Source organism: Ruditapes philippinarum, unplaced genomic scaffold, assembly GCF_026571515.1.
Source record: "Ruditapes philippinarum isolate M1 unplaced genomic scaffold, ASM2657151v2 ctg3130_1_1_1_1, whole genome shotgun sequence".
Taxonomy (NCBI): Eukaryota; Metazoa; Mollusca; class Bivalvia; order Venerida; family Veneridae; genus Ruditapes; species Ruditapes philippinarum.
Window position 1 is genome coordinate 101,964 of NW_026866252.1, and position 11,830 is coordinate 113,793.

At 33.1% G+C, this 11,830-nt stretch overlaps 1 protein-coding gene across 2 annotated transcripts in view; it reads left to right on the top strand.

Moving 5' to 3' along the window:
* The window catches only part of LOC132731918 (alpha-N-acetylgalactosaminidase-like), an 18,096-nt gene extending 6,503 nt beyond the window's left edge, over nt 1-11,593 (top strand). For both annotated transcript variants that reach the window (XM_060718215.1, XM_060718216.1), the window contains exons 4-8: nt 111-285; nt 2,883-2,977; nt 3,598-3,759; nt 5,038-5,238; nt 8,279-11,593. In XM_060718215.1, the coding sequence (XP_060574198.1) occupies nt 111-285; nt 2,883-2,977; nt 3,598-3,759; nt 5,038-5,238; nt 8,279-8,614 (969 nt within the window). In that variant the 3' untranslated portion in view covers nt 8,615-11,593. The remainder of the gene's footprint in view (nt 1-110; nt 286-2,882; nt 2,978-3,597; nt 3,760-5,037; nt 5,239-8,278) is intronic.
* The last annotated feature ends 237 nt before the right edge of the window (nt 11,594-11,830 follow it).

The following is an 11,830-nucleotide window of genomic DNA, read 5'->3' on the forward strand; positions in this document are numbered from 1 at the left end:
GCTTTGCCTCTATATTATTGGCTTAAATAAGTCAATGAATTTGACTTTTGCATAAAAAAGATATGTCTTACACAAGAAATAAGACTTAAATATGCACTTTTTACTTGTAGGTACATTCTAAAGGATTAAAGTTTGGTATATATGCCGACTTCGGCTCCAAGACATGTGCTGGCTACCCTGGTAGTGAGTATCATATGAAACTAGACGCTCAAACATTTGCAGACTGGGGAGTAGATTTACTCAAGTTTGATGGCTGCAATTCTGATATCAAAGATGCACCTAAAGGTACGGATGTCAACTGGTTGGCTGTTTGTTTTTCAATATTTTAATGATGAAGTTGCTTAAAGTCACATAATGCCTCAGAAATTCATATCAATTTTTAATTAGGACAATTGAATCAAAGACCAACACAAATTAAATTATTTTTTTTTAAATTTCAAACGTATGTTAAATAAATTTTCAATAATACATTTAGAGCAGGTTAAGATTTTAAACAGCTAAGGAAAGTAAAGCAGAATGTGCAGTAGTGTGTCATTAAGATAGTTAAATATATCCAAGTAGTATTTTGACTTCCATACAAAATACTAATTCACTATAATTATACGAATTGTCAACAAAGCGAAAGGAGAAAAAACAATTCATCTATATGGCAAATGAGTAATTTTATTAATTTTTACTAAAATGTTTTTGAGAAATAAAAATGATAGAGTTTCTAAGGCACAACTGGCTTTTAACATAGAACATGGGAAGAGGTGGCTCTATGACTAAGTTTTCTAATTCTTAACAGAGGGATCGTGGTTTAAGACCTATTGGGGTCACAAGCATTTTTCCTTATATGACTTTATTTGTGAATTGGACAATAGATTGTTTTAAATGTGCATTTAGCTGTCTTCACTGGAGAGCGATGTTTAAACTAAACTGGTTTTGAACAATTCAAAGCTTGGCATTTTTTTTGCAAAAGTTTAATAGGATAAGTGTTCATCGATTTTTAGCTCACCTGTCACAAAGTGACAGGGTGAGCTTTTGTGATCGCTTTTCGTCCGGCGTCCGTCCGGCGTCCGTCCATCGTCCGTCCGTCCGTAAACTTTTACTTTAAATGACATCTCCTCATAAACCACTAAGCCAATTTCATCCAAACTTCACAGGAATGTTCCTTTGGTGGTCACCTTTAAAAATTGTTCAAAGAATTAAATTCCATGCAGAACTCTGGTTGCCATGGCAACCGAAAGAAAAAACTTTAAATATCTTCTTTTAAAAAACCATAAGAGCTAGAGCTTAGATATTTGGCATGAAACATCTTCTAGTGAGTGTCTACCAAGTTTGTTCAAATAAAAGCCCTGGGGTCAAAATTGGCCCCGCCCCGGGGGGTCATTGATTTTCCCTATATGCATATAGTAAAAACTTAAAAAATCTTCTTTTAAAGAACCCATAGAGCTAGAGCTAAGATATTTAGCATGAAACATGTTCTAATGGGTGTCTACCAAGTTTGTTCAAATAAAAGCCCTGGGGTCAAAATTGGTCCCGCCCCGGGGGGTCATTGATTTTCCCTATATGCATATAGTAAAAACTTAAAAAATCTTCTTTTAAAGAACTCAAAGAGCTAGAGCTTAGATATTTGGCATGAAACATCTTCTAGTGAGTGTCTACCAAGTTTGTTCAAATAAAAGCCCTGGGGTCAAAATTGGCCCCGCCCCGGGGGGTCATTGATTTTCCCTATATATGCATATAGTAAAAACTTAAAAAATCTTCTTTTAAAGAACCCAAAGAGCTAGAGCTAAGATATTTAGCATGAAACATGTTCTAATGGGTGTCTACCAAGTTTGTTTAAATAAAAGCCTTGGGGTCAAAATTGGCCCCGCCCCGGGGGGTCAATGATTTTCCCTATATGCATATAGTAAAAACTTAAAAAATCTTCTTTTAAAGAACCCAAAGAGCTAGAGCTAAGATATTTAGCATGAAACATGTTCTAATGGGTGTCTACCAAGTTTGTTCAAATAAAAGCCCTTGGGTCAAAATTGGCCCCGCCCCGGGGGGTTATTGATTTTCCCTATATGCATATAGTAAAAACTTAAAAAATCTTCTTTTAAAGAACTCAAAGAGCTATGGCTAAGATATTTGGCATAAAACATGTTCTAATAAGTGTCTACCAAGTTTGTTCAAATAAAAGCCCTGGGGTCAAAATTGGCACCGCCCTTCCTTATATGTGTATAGCAAAAACTTAAAAAATCTTCTTTGAAAGAACCCAAATAGCTAGAGTTAAGATATTAAGCATAAAACATCTTTTAGTGAGTGTCTACAAAGTTTGTTCAAATAAAAGACCTGGGGTCAAAATTGGCCCCGCCCCGGAGGTCATTGATTTTCTTTATATGTGTTTAGCAAAAACTTTAAATCTTCTTTGAAAAAACCAAAATAGCTAGAGTTTAGATATTAAGCATGAAACATCTTCTAGTAAATGTCTACAAAGTTTGTTCAAATAAAAGCCCTGGGGTCAAAACTGGCCCGGCCCCAGGGGTGTCATTGTTTTTAACTATATGTGTATAGTAAAAAACTTTAAAAAAATCTTCTTTTAAAAAGCCCAATGAGCTAGAGCTTAGATGTTTAGCATGAAACATCTTCTTATGGGTGTCTACCAAGTTTGTGCAAATAAAAGCCCTCGGGTTAAATTGGCCCTGCAACTTGGGGGGGGGGGGGGGGCCTATATACAGGTGAGCGACCTCAGGGCCATCATGGCCCTCTTGTTAAAGTCATGATAGATTTGATGAAATTTTAAAGATATTTCATAATCATACTATAAATTGATTATATTGTTATAGGCATGAAAGAAATCTCATGTCAGATATTTAAATGTACAGAATAAATTACCTAATTTGAACATGTTTTAGGATACCCAGCCATGGCAAAGTATTTAAATATGACAGGACGTCCTATACTCTACTCTTGTGAATGGCCATTTTATAACTGGAAAAATGGTGTCAAGGTAAACAAGTAGTGGAGTTTTTACAAACATGACAAATCTATGTGAGTTATTATTTATCAAATGCTGAAATGAAAGAATGAGGTTTTGTTACATGTAGAGAACATATCTGGTACCTCTGTTCAGCTCCAAAGCTCAGTAGAGCAGGCAATCAGGGTGACAGATTCATGGTGTGTAAATTAGAGTTCAAGACAAAGCATAATTTCTCCTATGGCAACATAATCTTATTGTGTGTAGCAATTGAGATATGTGGAGGAGTTGGAAGCTTCTTGTGGAACATCTCTTTAGCTTTTCCTTTATTGATAAGCTTTTCAGACACTAAAAATGTTCATTTAAAGAAGCAAGTTTGTTTTACACAACTTCTTCTCTTATATCAGCAGCTGTACACACTGTCCTCTTCTATAACAATAGAAATTGAATAAGAATGATGACAAAATGAAATATGTAACATAATAACTTGCCAAGTAAATTGAAAAGCTGTTTGTTCAGAATTTTACTGATTGCAATAATTTTTTCTCATTAATTATCCAAGCACTGTAGGAACAGGATGGTGTTTGAAAGGAGTGTTTAGGTTTTACTATCTTATTTTATATTAATGTTGAATTATTTTATCATGTTTTCAGTCAAATTTCACAGCTATCAGGAACACGTGTAACATGTGGAGGAATCATTGGGATATCCAGGACTCATGGCAGAGTGTGAAAGGTGTGATACAATACTTTGTAAAGAGTGACAAACAGTTCCGGTCATTTGCTGGACCTGGTGGTTGGAATGATCCAGACATGGTTAGTAAAGTTAACTCATTTAGAACATATGGAAGCTATTGCAAGTGCAGTGCATGCCAAATGTATACAGTAAAAGCCAACTAGATATTTAAATAGTCCTGCAGGCTTTAATCTCTATTCTGCTCAGTTTCAGTAGTTTTGAATATCCTGAAATTAACAATAGACAGTTCAGTTTTTCAAGCTTGGTCATTCTAAAAATAGTAGTACTATCCTACTCCCCCTGGTGAAAAAGTAGTGGAGCTATCCTACTCCCCCTGGTAGAGGGAGTAGTGGAGCTATCCTACTCCCCCTGGTGAAAAAGTAGTGGAGCTTTCCTACTCCCCCTGGTAGAGGGAGAAGTGGAGCTATCCTACTCCCCCTGGTGAAAAAGTAGTGGAGCTATCCTACTCCCCCTGGTAGGAGTAGTATTGTGGCTATCCTACTCCCCCCTGGCAGAAAGAGAAGTGAAGCTATCCTACTCCCCCCTGGCAGAAAGAGAAGTGAAGCTATCCTACTCTCCCTGGTAAATAAAAAATATTGGGGTTATCCAACTCCCTCTGGTGGTTATCCTATTCACCCTAGTAGAATGAGCAGTGGGACTGTCCTATTTATCCTGACAGAAAATATTAGGTTTATCCTACTCAACCTGGTGGAAAGAACAGAGAGGCAATTTAATGCTTGTTGTGATAGCCTGCATGTTGAGTGAGAATTTCAATGAATAATGTTGAGGTTGAAATGATGTTGTGACTTTTATATTGCTAATTTCAAATTTATGTTATTTGTAAACCCATGTTTACACCCAACTTTCTTTCACTTAAAATATTTCTGTTATCATATTCTAACAACATGCAAAAGAACTATTGAACAGTTTTAATTCTGCCTTTTTGCTAAGTACATGTATATGAAAACCCCAAAAATGTCCATAATGTCTATCCAAGAAACATAATTCTACAATCTGGAATGGAATGTTTTTCTGACAATTCAAAGTTTTATATCAATATTAACATGGTAAATATTATCTGCTATATTATTTTACAATATATAATTGAGCCGCATCACGATAAAACCTACATAGTGCGTATGTGACCAGCATGGATCCAGACCAGCCTGCGCATCCAATTGCAGTCTTACCAGGATCCATGCTGTTTGCTTTCAGTTTTTCTACTTGTAATAGAGTTGGTAAGCGAACAGCATGGATCCTGATCAGACTTCGCGGATGCGCAGGCTGGTCTGTATCAATGCTGGCCACAAACGCACTATCTTGGTTTTGTCGTGACACGGCTCATATTTCTATTTCAGTTAGTTATAGGAAACTATGGTTTAAGTTATGATGAGGAGAGAGCACAGATGGCCATGTGGGCAATTCTGGCATCACCATTGATAATGAGCCTTGATGCTTGTAATGTGAGACCACTTTCCAAATCCATACTGCAAAACAAAAATGTGATTGCTGTAAATCAGGACAAACTTGGAATTCAGGGCTCTTTGAAACTAGTACAGGTCTGTTCATAAAATATAATTTACACATAATTAAGATATTACGATTTAATTTTACAATCAAATAGCAGTTATTGGAAGAACTTAGTAAGATTCATCTATTCAATTTGTTTATACATCTGAAGTTTCTGTATGGCAGTTATGAGGTATGCAGATTTAATAGAACTTGACCTTGTTCTAAATACATTGTATGACCTTGACATATTTGTAATGTTGCTTTTCATTGGATAATCATGATGTGTTTGTATTTTTACATATACAGGCAGCTGCTGTCAATTTTTGAAGAAGTCTCTTTTTCTTCTCTGAAAAAGGAAGCTTGCTTTATTATAAATTTGTTATAAAGATTCTTGACAGGTTATATGGTTGTTTATAATACTGCACGTTTTTAACTTCGCATTCATTGGATAAGTGTGACATTTATATAGCTTTATATACACGGCTGCTGTCAGTTTATTAAAAAATAAACTTTTTTTCCCTAAAAAGGGAAGTTTGCTGTATTATAAATTTGTCATAAAGATTCCTAACATGTTATATGGCCGTATATAAACGATTGTTTGTGTGCAATATAACCACCACCTAGTGGCTTGGGTTATATATACAAACAGCCATTTATATAGGACCATATAACCTGTCAAGAATCTTTATAACTAATAATATAAATGGTCGTTCGCAATATAACCCTAACATATAGTGCCATATAACCTGTCAAAAATCTTTATAACTATAGTCTGTCCCATCAAATTTGAATATTCCATTTTTTATTTAATATAATTGTAAAATCATTTAAATTAATATCATGTTAACCCTAACGTCAATATCTCTAGGCATGTTTTTCATTTTTTTCATAACGTCAGTAATATGGTCACAATGTTGAAATTATATTTTTTCCCGTTGACTTACGTTGTAACCTGACGTGACGTCCATTTCAAAATGGCGGCGCCCATATAGACGTCATTTAGGGTTCGTCTCACAATTAGCGTGAAATGAACTTGGTAATTATAAAAAAATTGATTATTCTTATTTAATTACTGGTCAATAGCTAAATGTTATCATTAATAAGAAAATGAGAACAAAGTTGGTGTCAAAAAGGCAATTTTACTAGCAAACCATTATTTAAAATGATAAAAAACCTTTTGAAGTAAAAATACCAGTATTCGCTTTATAAATTCTAAAACACAAAGATTTATATAATTACCATGATATACTGTCGTATTTTATATTATTTTTAAGAGAAAAGGAGCAATGAAGTGATTTAAGTAGATAGCTTTTCAATCAAGCGCGTAACTTGAATACCGCAACGCGTCGTAGGTTTACATAATTCTGTAGTTGTCTGAATTCTGTGCATTAGTATATATCACGTCTATTCAAAAATAATTAAATTGATCAGGTTCGATGGGATACAAAAATATGTTACCCTTCTTATTTCGGGTGCGATGTAAGTGCGCTAAAACTTTTCGTAGGTTTCAACTTTCACAAGAAATCGCCAACAAATACTACATTATCATGCAAATCTGACAAGAAATATATAGAAAGGAGAACTGATTCACTATATGTTCAGCATTGGTTTGCTTGTAACCATAGTGTCTACTTTAACTAACTCCCTCGCTAATGAGAGAACACAGACTCGCGTTCGAGGAAAATGTAAATTATAAGTATATATAATATCATGCTTTCTAGTTTGAGCAATCAAACGTAGGCCTATACACTTTAAGCTCGTAAATACAGATTTAACTTTCCGTCTCACAATTCAACAAAATGTCCAGAAATACCGGCAGTGATTTGATATTATAAAGAATAAGTTTGAAATGGAGCGTTCAATAAGCTGCAATAAGTGTGTTTTTGGTAGACTTAAAGTGTTACATAATATATTTCATAATTATGGTACTGTTATAGATTCATGTTATTAAGCGTGTTTAAAATTAATTAAATGTTATCAAAAGTTTTATAATTAATATATGAATTGAAGGTGTAATTTTAACAGTTAAGTTGCGAAATCTGGGTATACAAAAAATATTTTTAATGCCATCAAGACAAATTTATCTCAACGCTTAAAATTATCTGTATGAGGTTACATATGCCTAACCGCCCTCTGTCAATGCCGCAACTGGAATCATCCATAAAAAGCGCGAGGCATTTTTGTTACGTCATATATTTCGTAAATTGTTGTTGACGTAATAAAGTTTTTTTCGTCAGGAATCCATTTTCAAGAGTTATAAACATTGTGATGTTGACATGTAAAATTGATGGGCCGTTCTTGAATTATGGATTTGGAACATACTGAATTATGATGTGTTTCATTTACATATTTCATTTGCTAACCCAGATAACTCCACAAATTGAACAATGTTTTAATAATGAGACGGATTAACAGTTTAAAAAAATCTGGATCATCATGACATAAGTGTAGGAGTCATGCCATTCAGGAGTTTCAAAGTAAAAAATGGGATCTACGGAACTGGATAGAATGTGGTAATGAAGGAATCTTCAGAATGCGAATTTGTCGTGACGTTTATAAAGATCTATTTCGAAATTCATAGGGATTCTATTCAGCTTAAAAGTAAGTGCAATTTCTAGATTTACTTCATGTGACTCGACAAGTTGCTTATTATTTATTTTTTAAAGTTTTCCATCACGCATTGCAACTAAACTGTTACATCTTGTAGATCATGCTTTGTAAAATAATCATGAAACGACCCCGACAACCTCATGTATATTTTGGAAACATGACACGTGCTTTCTCCCGTTCATCTTCAAATGAAGAGTACTTCGGCAATGGCTACGGAAAATAAACAACAGAGATTTACCATAGAGAAATCAAAATTTGCTTTCACAAGAAAAGTAGACACTTTAGAGAAAAATCCTGAAAAATCTCGAGGGTGACTTTTTTTTAGTTTACAAAAATAGTTTAATTTTTATTCAACCTCGTTTTTTTAATTCACACCAGGCAAAAGTTCATTTCCATTTTTAATGGGACAGACTATAATAATGTAAATATGTATACAAATAATCCCCCCAAAAAGTAATATCTGATCACCATTTTCAGGAATCAGTATACAAGCTACAGATATGGACAAAACCTCTGTTACCAAAGGGAAGTTATGCAATTGTTGTTTTAAATCTACATCAAGGGGGTGGACAATTACATGTTAATTTCACACTAAATGACCTTGACATTTATGATTCTAAAGGGTTCAATGTGTCAGAGACATTTGAAGGACGACATATTGGATTTTATAAATCAAATGACGTAATAAAATGCAGAGTAAATCCATCTGGAGTGTTCATGATGACAGCAAGACCTGCAATAACCAATGACAGCAATCTTAGATTTATATCAAAGTATAAACATACTTATGTTGGAAAGAAGGGAGAGAAATGATAATACATGTATGTAGAAATATCCACATATAAAGGGGGACAATTATAAAAGGTTTAAAAGAAAGATATCAAAAATATAATTTCAAAGATTTTGGAAGTATTTTGAATATTATATAATGTATTTGATATGTAGGAATTGTCTTCCATTTTGTTTTTAGCTTCACCTTTTTTTAAAAAAAGGTGCTGCTATTTTTTGTACCCTACTCATAGGCATCTGTATTGGTTAATCTTTTGGTTAAGTTTAAATTGTAACTTTATGGGAAGGTGCATCTTGGTGAGTTCTATTTACACAACCCATTTTCAGGTCAAAAGGATGAGGTCACTGAGACCTGTAATAACGTGACATAAAACTGGCCAGTAAATGAAAGTGGACTGGTCTAGAAACTTGAAACTTTGAATGTAGATTCACTTTTTCTACCTGCTTTCCCCATATTTAGATAAAAATGTCAGTCTCTTTTACCTGTAATAGGGTAAGCTGTATTTTAGAAATAATTCACTTCAAACTTGGTGTGCTAGTTTAATATCAAAATTCAAAGCCATCTCACAAGGACAGATAATTCTAGCTATTTTTTTTGCTAAAGTTTGTTCCTTTTTTACTTATATTTTTTTTCGTTAAGGTTTATTTCTCAAAAGCTGTCAAAGATATTTACTATAACATTGGAATTGTTTTTTCACTATCAGCATTTAAATAAAAATCCTGAAAATCTGTTTTCCTTAATTTTATCCCTTATTAGTCCCCTACCGGTTTAACCGGAGGGGACTTTAGGTTTACCCTCCGTTCGTCTGTCTGTCTGTCCATCTGTCTATTAGTCCGTCAGTCCGTCCGTCCACAAAACTGGATCCCGCATTAGCGCAAAAAGTACTGAAAATATTTTTATGAAACTTGATATATGGATAGATGGCAGTATGGAGATTATGCACGTCATTTTCTTTTCTTCCTATGTTGAAAATTCTGGTTGCTATGGCAACAAATAGTCTGAAAATATGGCAAATTTAACACATAAACTGGATCCAGTGATAACTCAAAAAGTACTGAAAATATTTTTTATGAAACTTGAAATATGGGTAGATGGCAGTCTGCAGATTATGCGCATCTTTTTCTTTTCTTCCTATGTTGAAAATTCTGGTTGCTATGGCAACAAATAGCCTGAATTTCAAGATTTCTGCTTTAAATTTTTCAGCTTTTTCACAATAAGTTCTTTATTTCTTAAGGTGTTTACTTCAAACTTTAAATATAAGTTTCTGGTCATCAACCACATCATATGTGACAAGGTTTGCAACTCTAGCACAAAAATTATCAGTATTACCTCCCTTGAACTTAGAATTTTGTTGAAAAAAATGTTGTCTTTTTTAAATAACTTCTTTATTTCCTAATGCATGTACTTGAAACTTCATATATATGTTTCTTATTATCACTCAACATTTTTGAGAAGGTTAAATACTCTAGCAAGACTATTTCCAGAATTATGTCCCCCTTAAACTTAGATTTTTTTTAGAGAAATTGGTATTTCTTCATTCCATATAGGATTTACTTTAAAATCCTACATCGTAATAATATGATAAGGTTGTATAAACATAATTTCCTTACTAGGCAGGGAAACTTAACACATTACTGTGAAATAAACAAACTTAGAACTCAAAAGATTTAAGTTCATTCATGTCATTCATTCACTTGTAAAATTGAAATCAGAATGTTGCTGGGGTTCTAACCAAGGGGACTTATGGATTGCTTGCAATACTATGATAATTGCTTGTGTTGATATTGACATATTTTCAACATTAAAGAAGAGTGGTGAAGCGACAGTTAGGATAGGATTTTAATGAGATTGCCTGTACATGTATTTTGCAATGTAAGAAAGTTTACTTTTGTTTGTTTTTGTTTGATTATAATGTATACATGTATATGGTTGTATTCATACATGATAATATGCATAATTCTATTTTTTATACATGTACTTTTATATTTGATTTTTTTTTTAGTAAGTATTATACATATAAAATATTTTTGTTGAGAAAAAACTTTTATTATTGATTTTTTTTTGTATTTTTTGTTTGTTTGTTTGTTTTTTGTTTGTTTTGTAGAATAATATTTGAGAGTTTTACAGGGAAATTTTACACATTAAAATTTTGTATAAGATTAGAGTTGAAGTTTATGATCAGCTCAGATGTAGTTGAAATTTTTGTGATAAACCTGTTGTCATAGCAATCTACCTCAACGTATCATTGTGAGTTTTTACTATATGAAAAAAATGACCAATATATATTAAGGTTTTCTTTGTTTTTAATCAGAATCTGTAAGCATAATGTCAATTTTTATACACAATTGAAAGATTGAAATATATACATATATAAAAACAATTTAAATGATCTTTTCCTTGAAGAATGTACTTGTCACCTAGCTGCGTTGGTGTAAATTGGTCTATAATAGCAGCTAGTAGATATGGATAGTCTTATAAAATATTGTTTAAAAAAATGTTGATCAAAGTTAAGAAAGTGGTGTAAAAATAGCCCTTACTGCCTAAGTCACATATAGGAAATATGGTGATAAATACTGCATAATCAGTCCTTAGCTGCATATAGCGTGCATAGTATTACTTGAATATTAAATCTTTTTACTGTCTTATAATTTTAGAACATTTTTCTTAAGTATGAATTTCTTGATATACTCGGGCTCATCTGGAGACACCCAGCTTTAATTTGTTAAGTCGATTAGAAATGAACCAGCTTTAATATTTTTAACCATATATTGAAATGAAGTATTAAATAGATTTATTGTTTTATTGACAAATGTTTTATAGTTCATATTCTCTAAAGTTTGTTAAAAATAAACTGATGAACAATCAAAGATTGATTTCTTTGTTACATCCACCCATATCTAGTTACCACCCACGCAAGTGCTTAAATGTCAAATTCCACATCAGGGTTAGCCCTGACTGTAGACGTGGCCAACCATGCATTATTGTTGAATTCATTAAGAAAATTATCTTATTGTAATAATCATACCCCCGCACAACAAAATTTTAAGGGTGGGTATACTTGAATCAGCTTGTCCGTCTTACTGTCTGTTTTTCCTTTTCCCCCCAATAACTTGAGAATCCTTTGACCCACAGTCTTCATATTTGGTATTAAGATTGGTCTAGATTAGACGATGACCCCTAATGATTTTGACCAGGTCAAAGGTCAAGGCCTCAGGGGCCTTGACTTAAAAAAGCTTGTC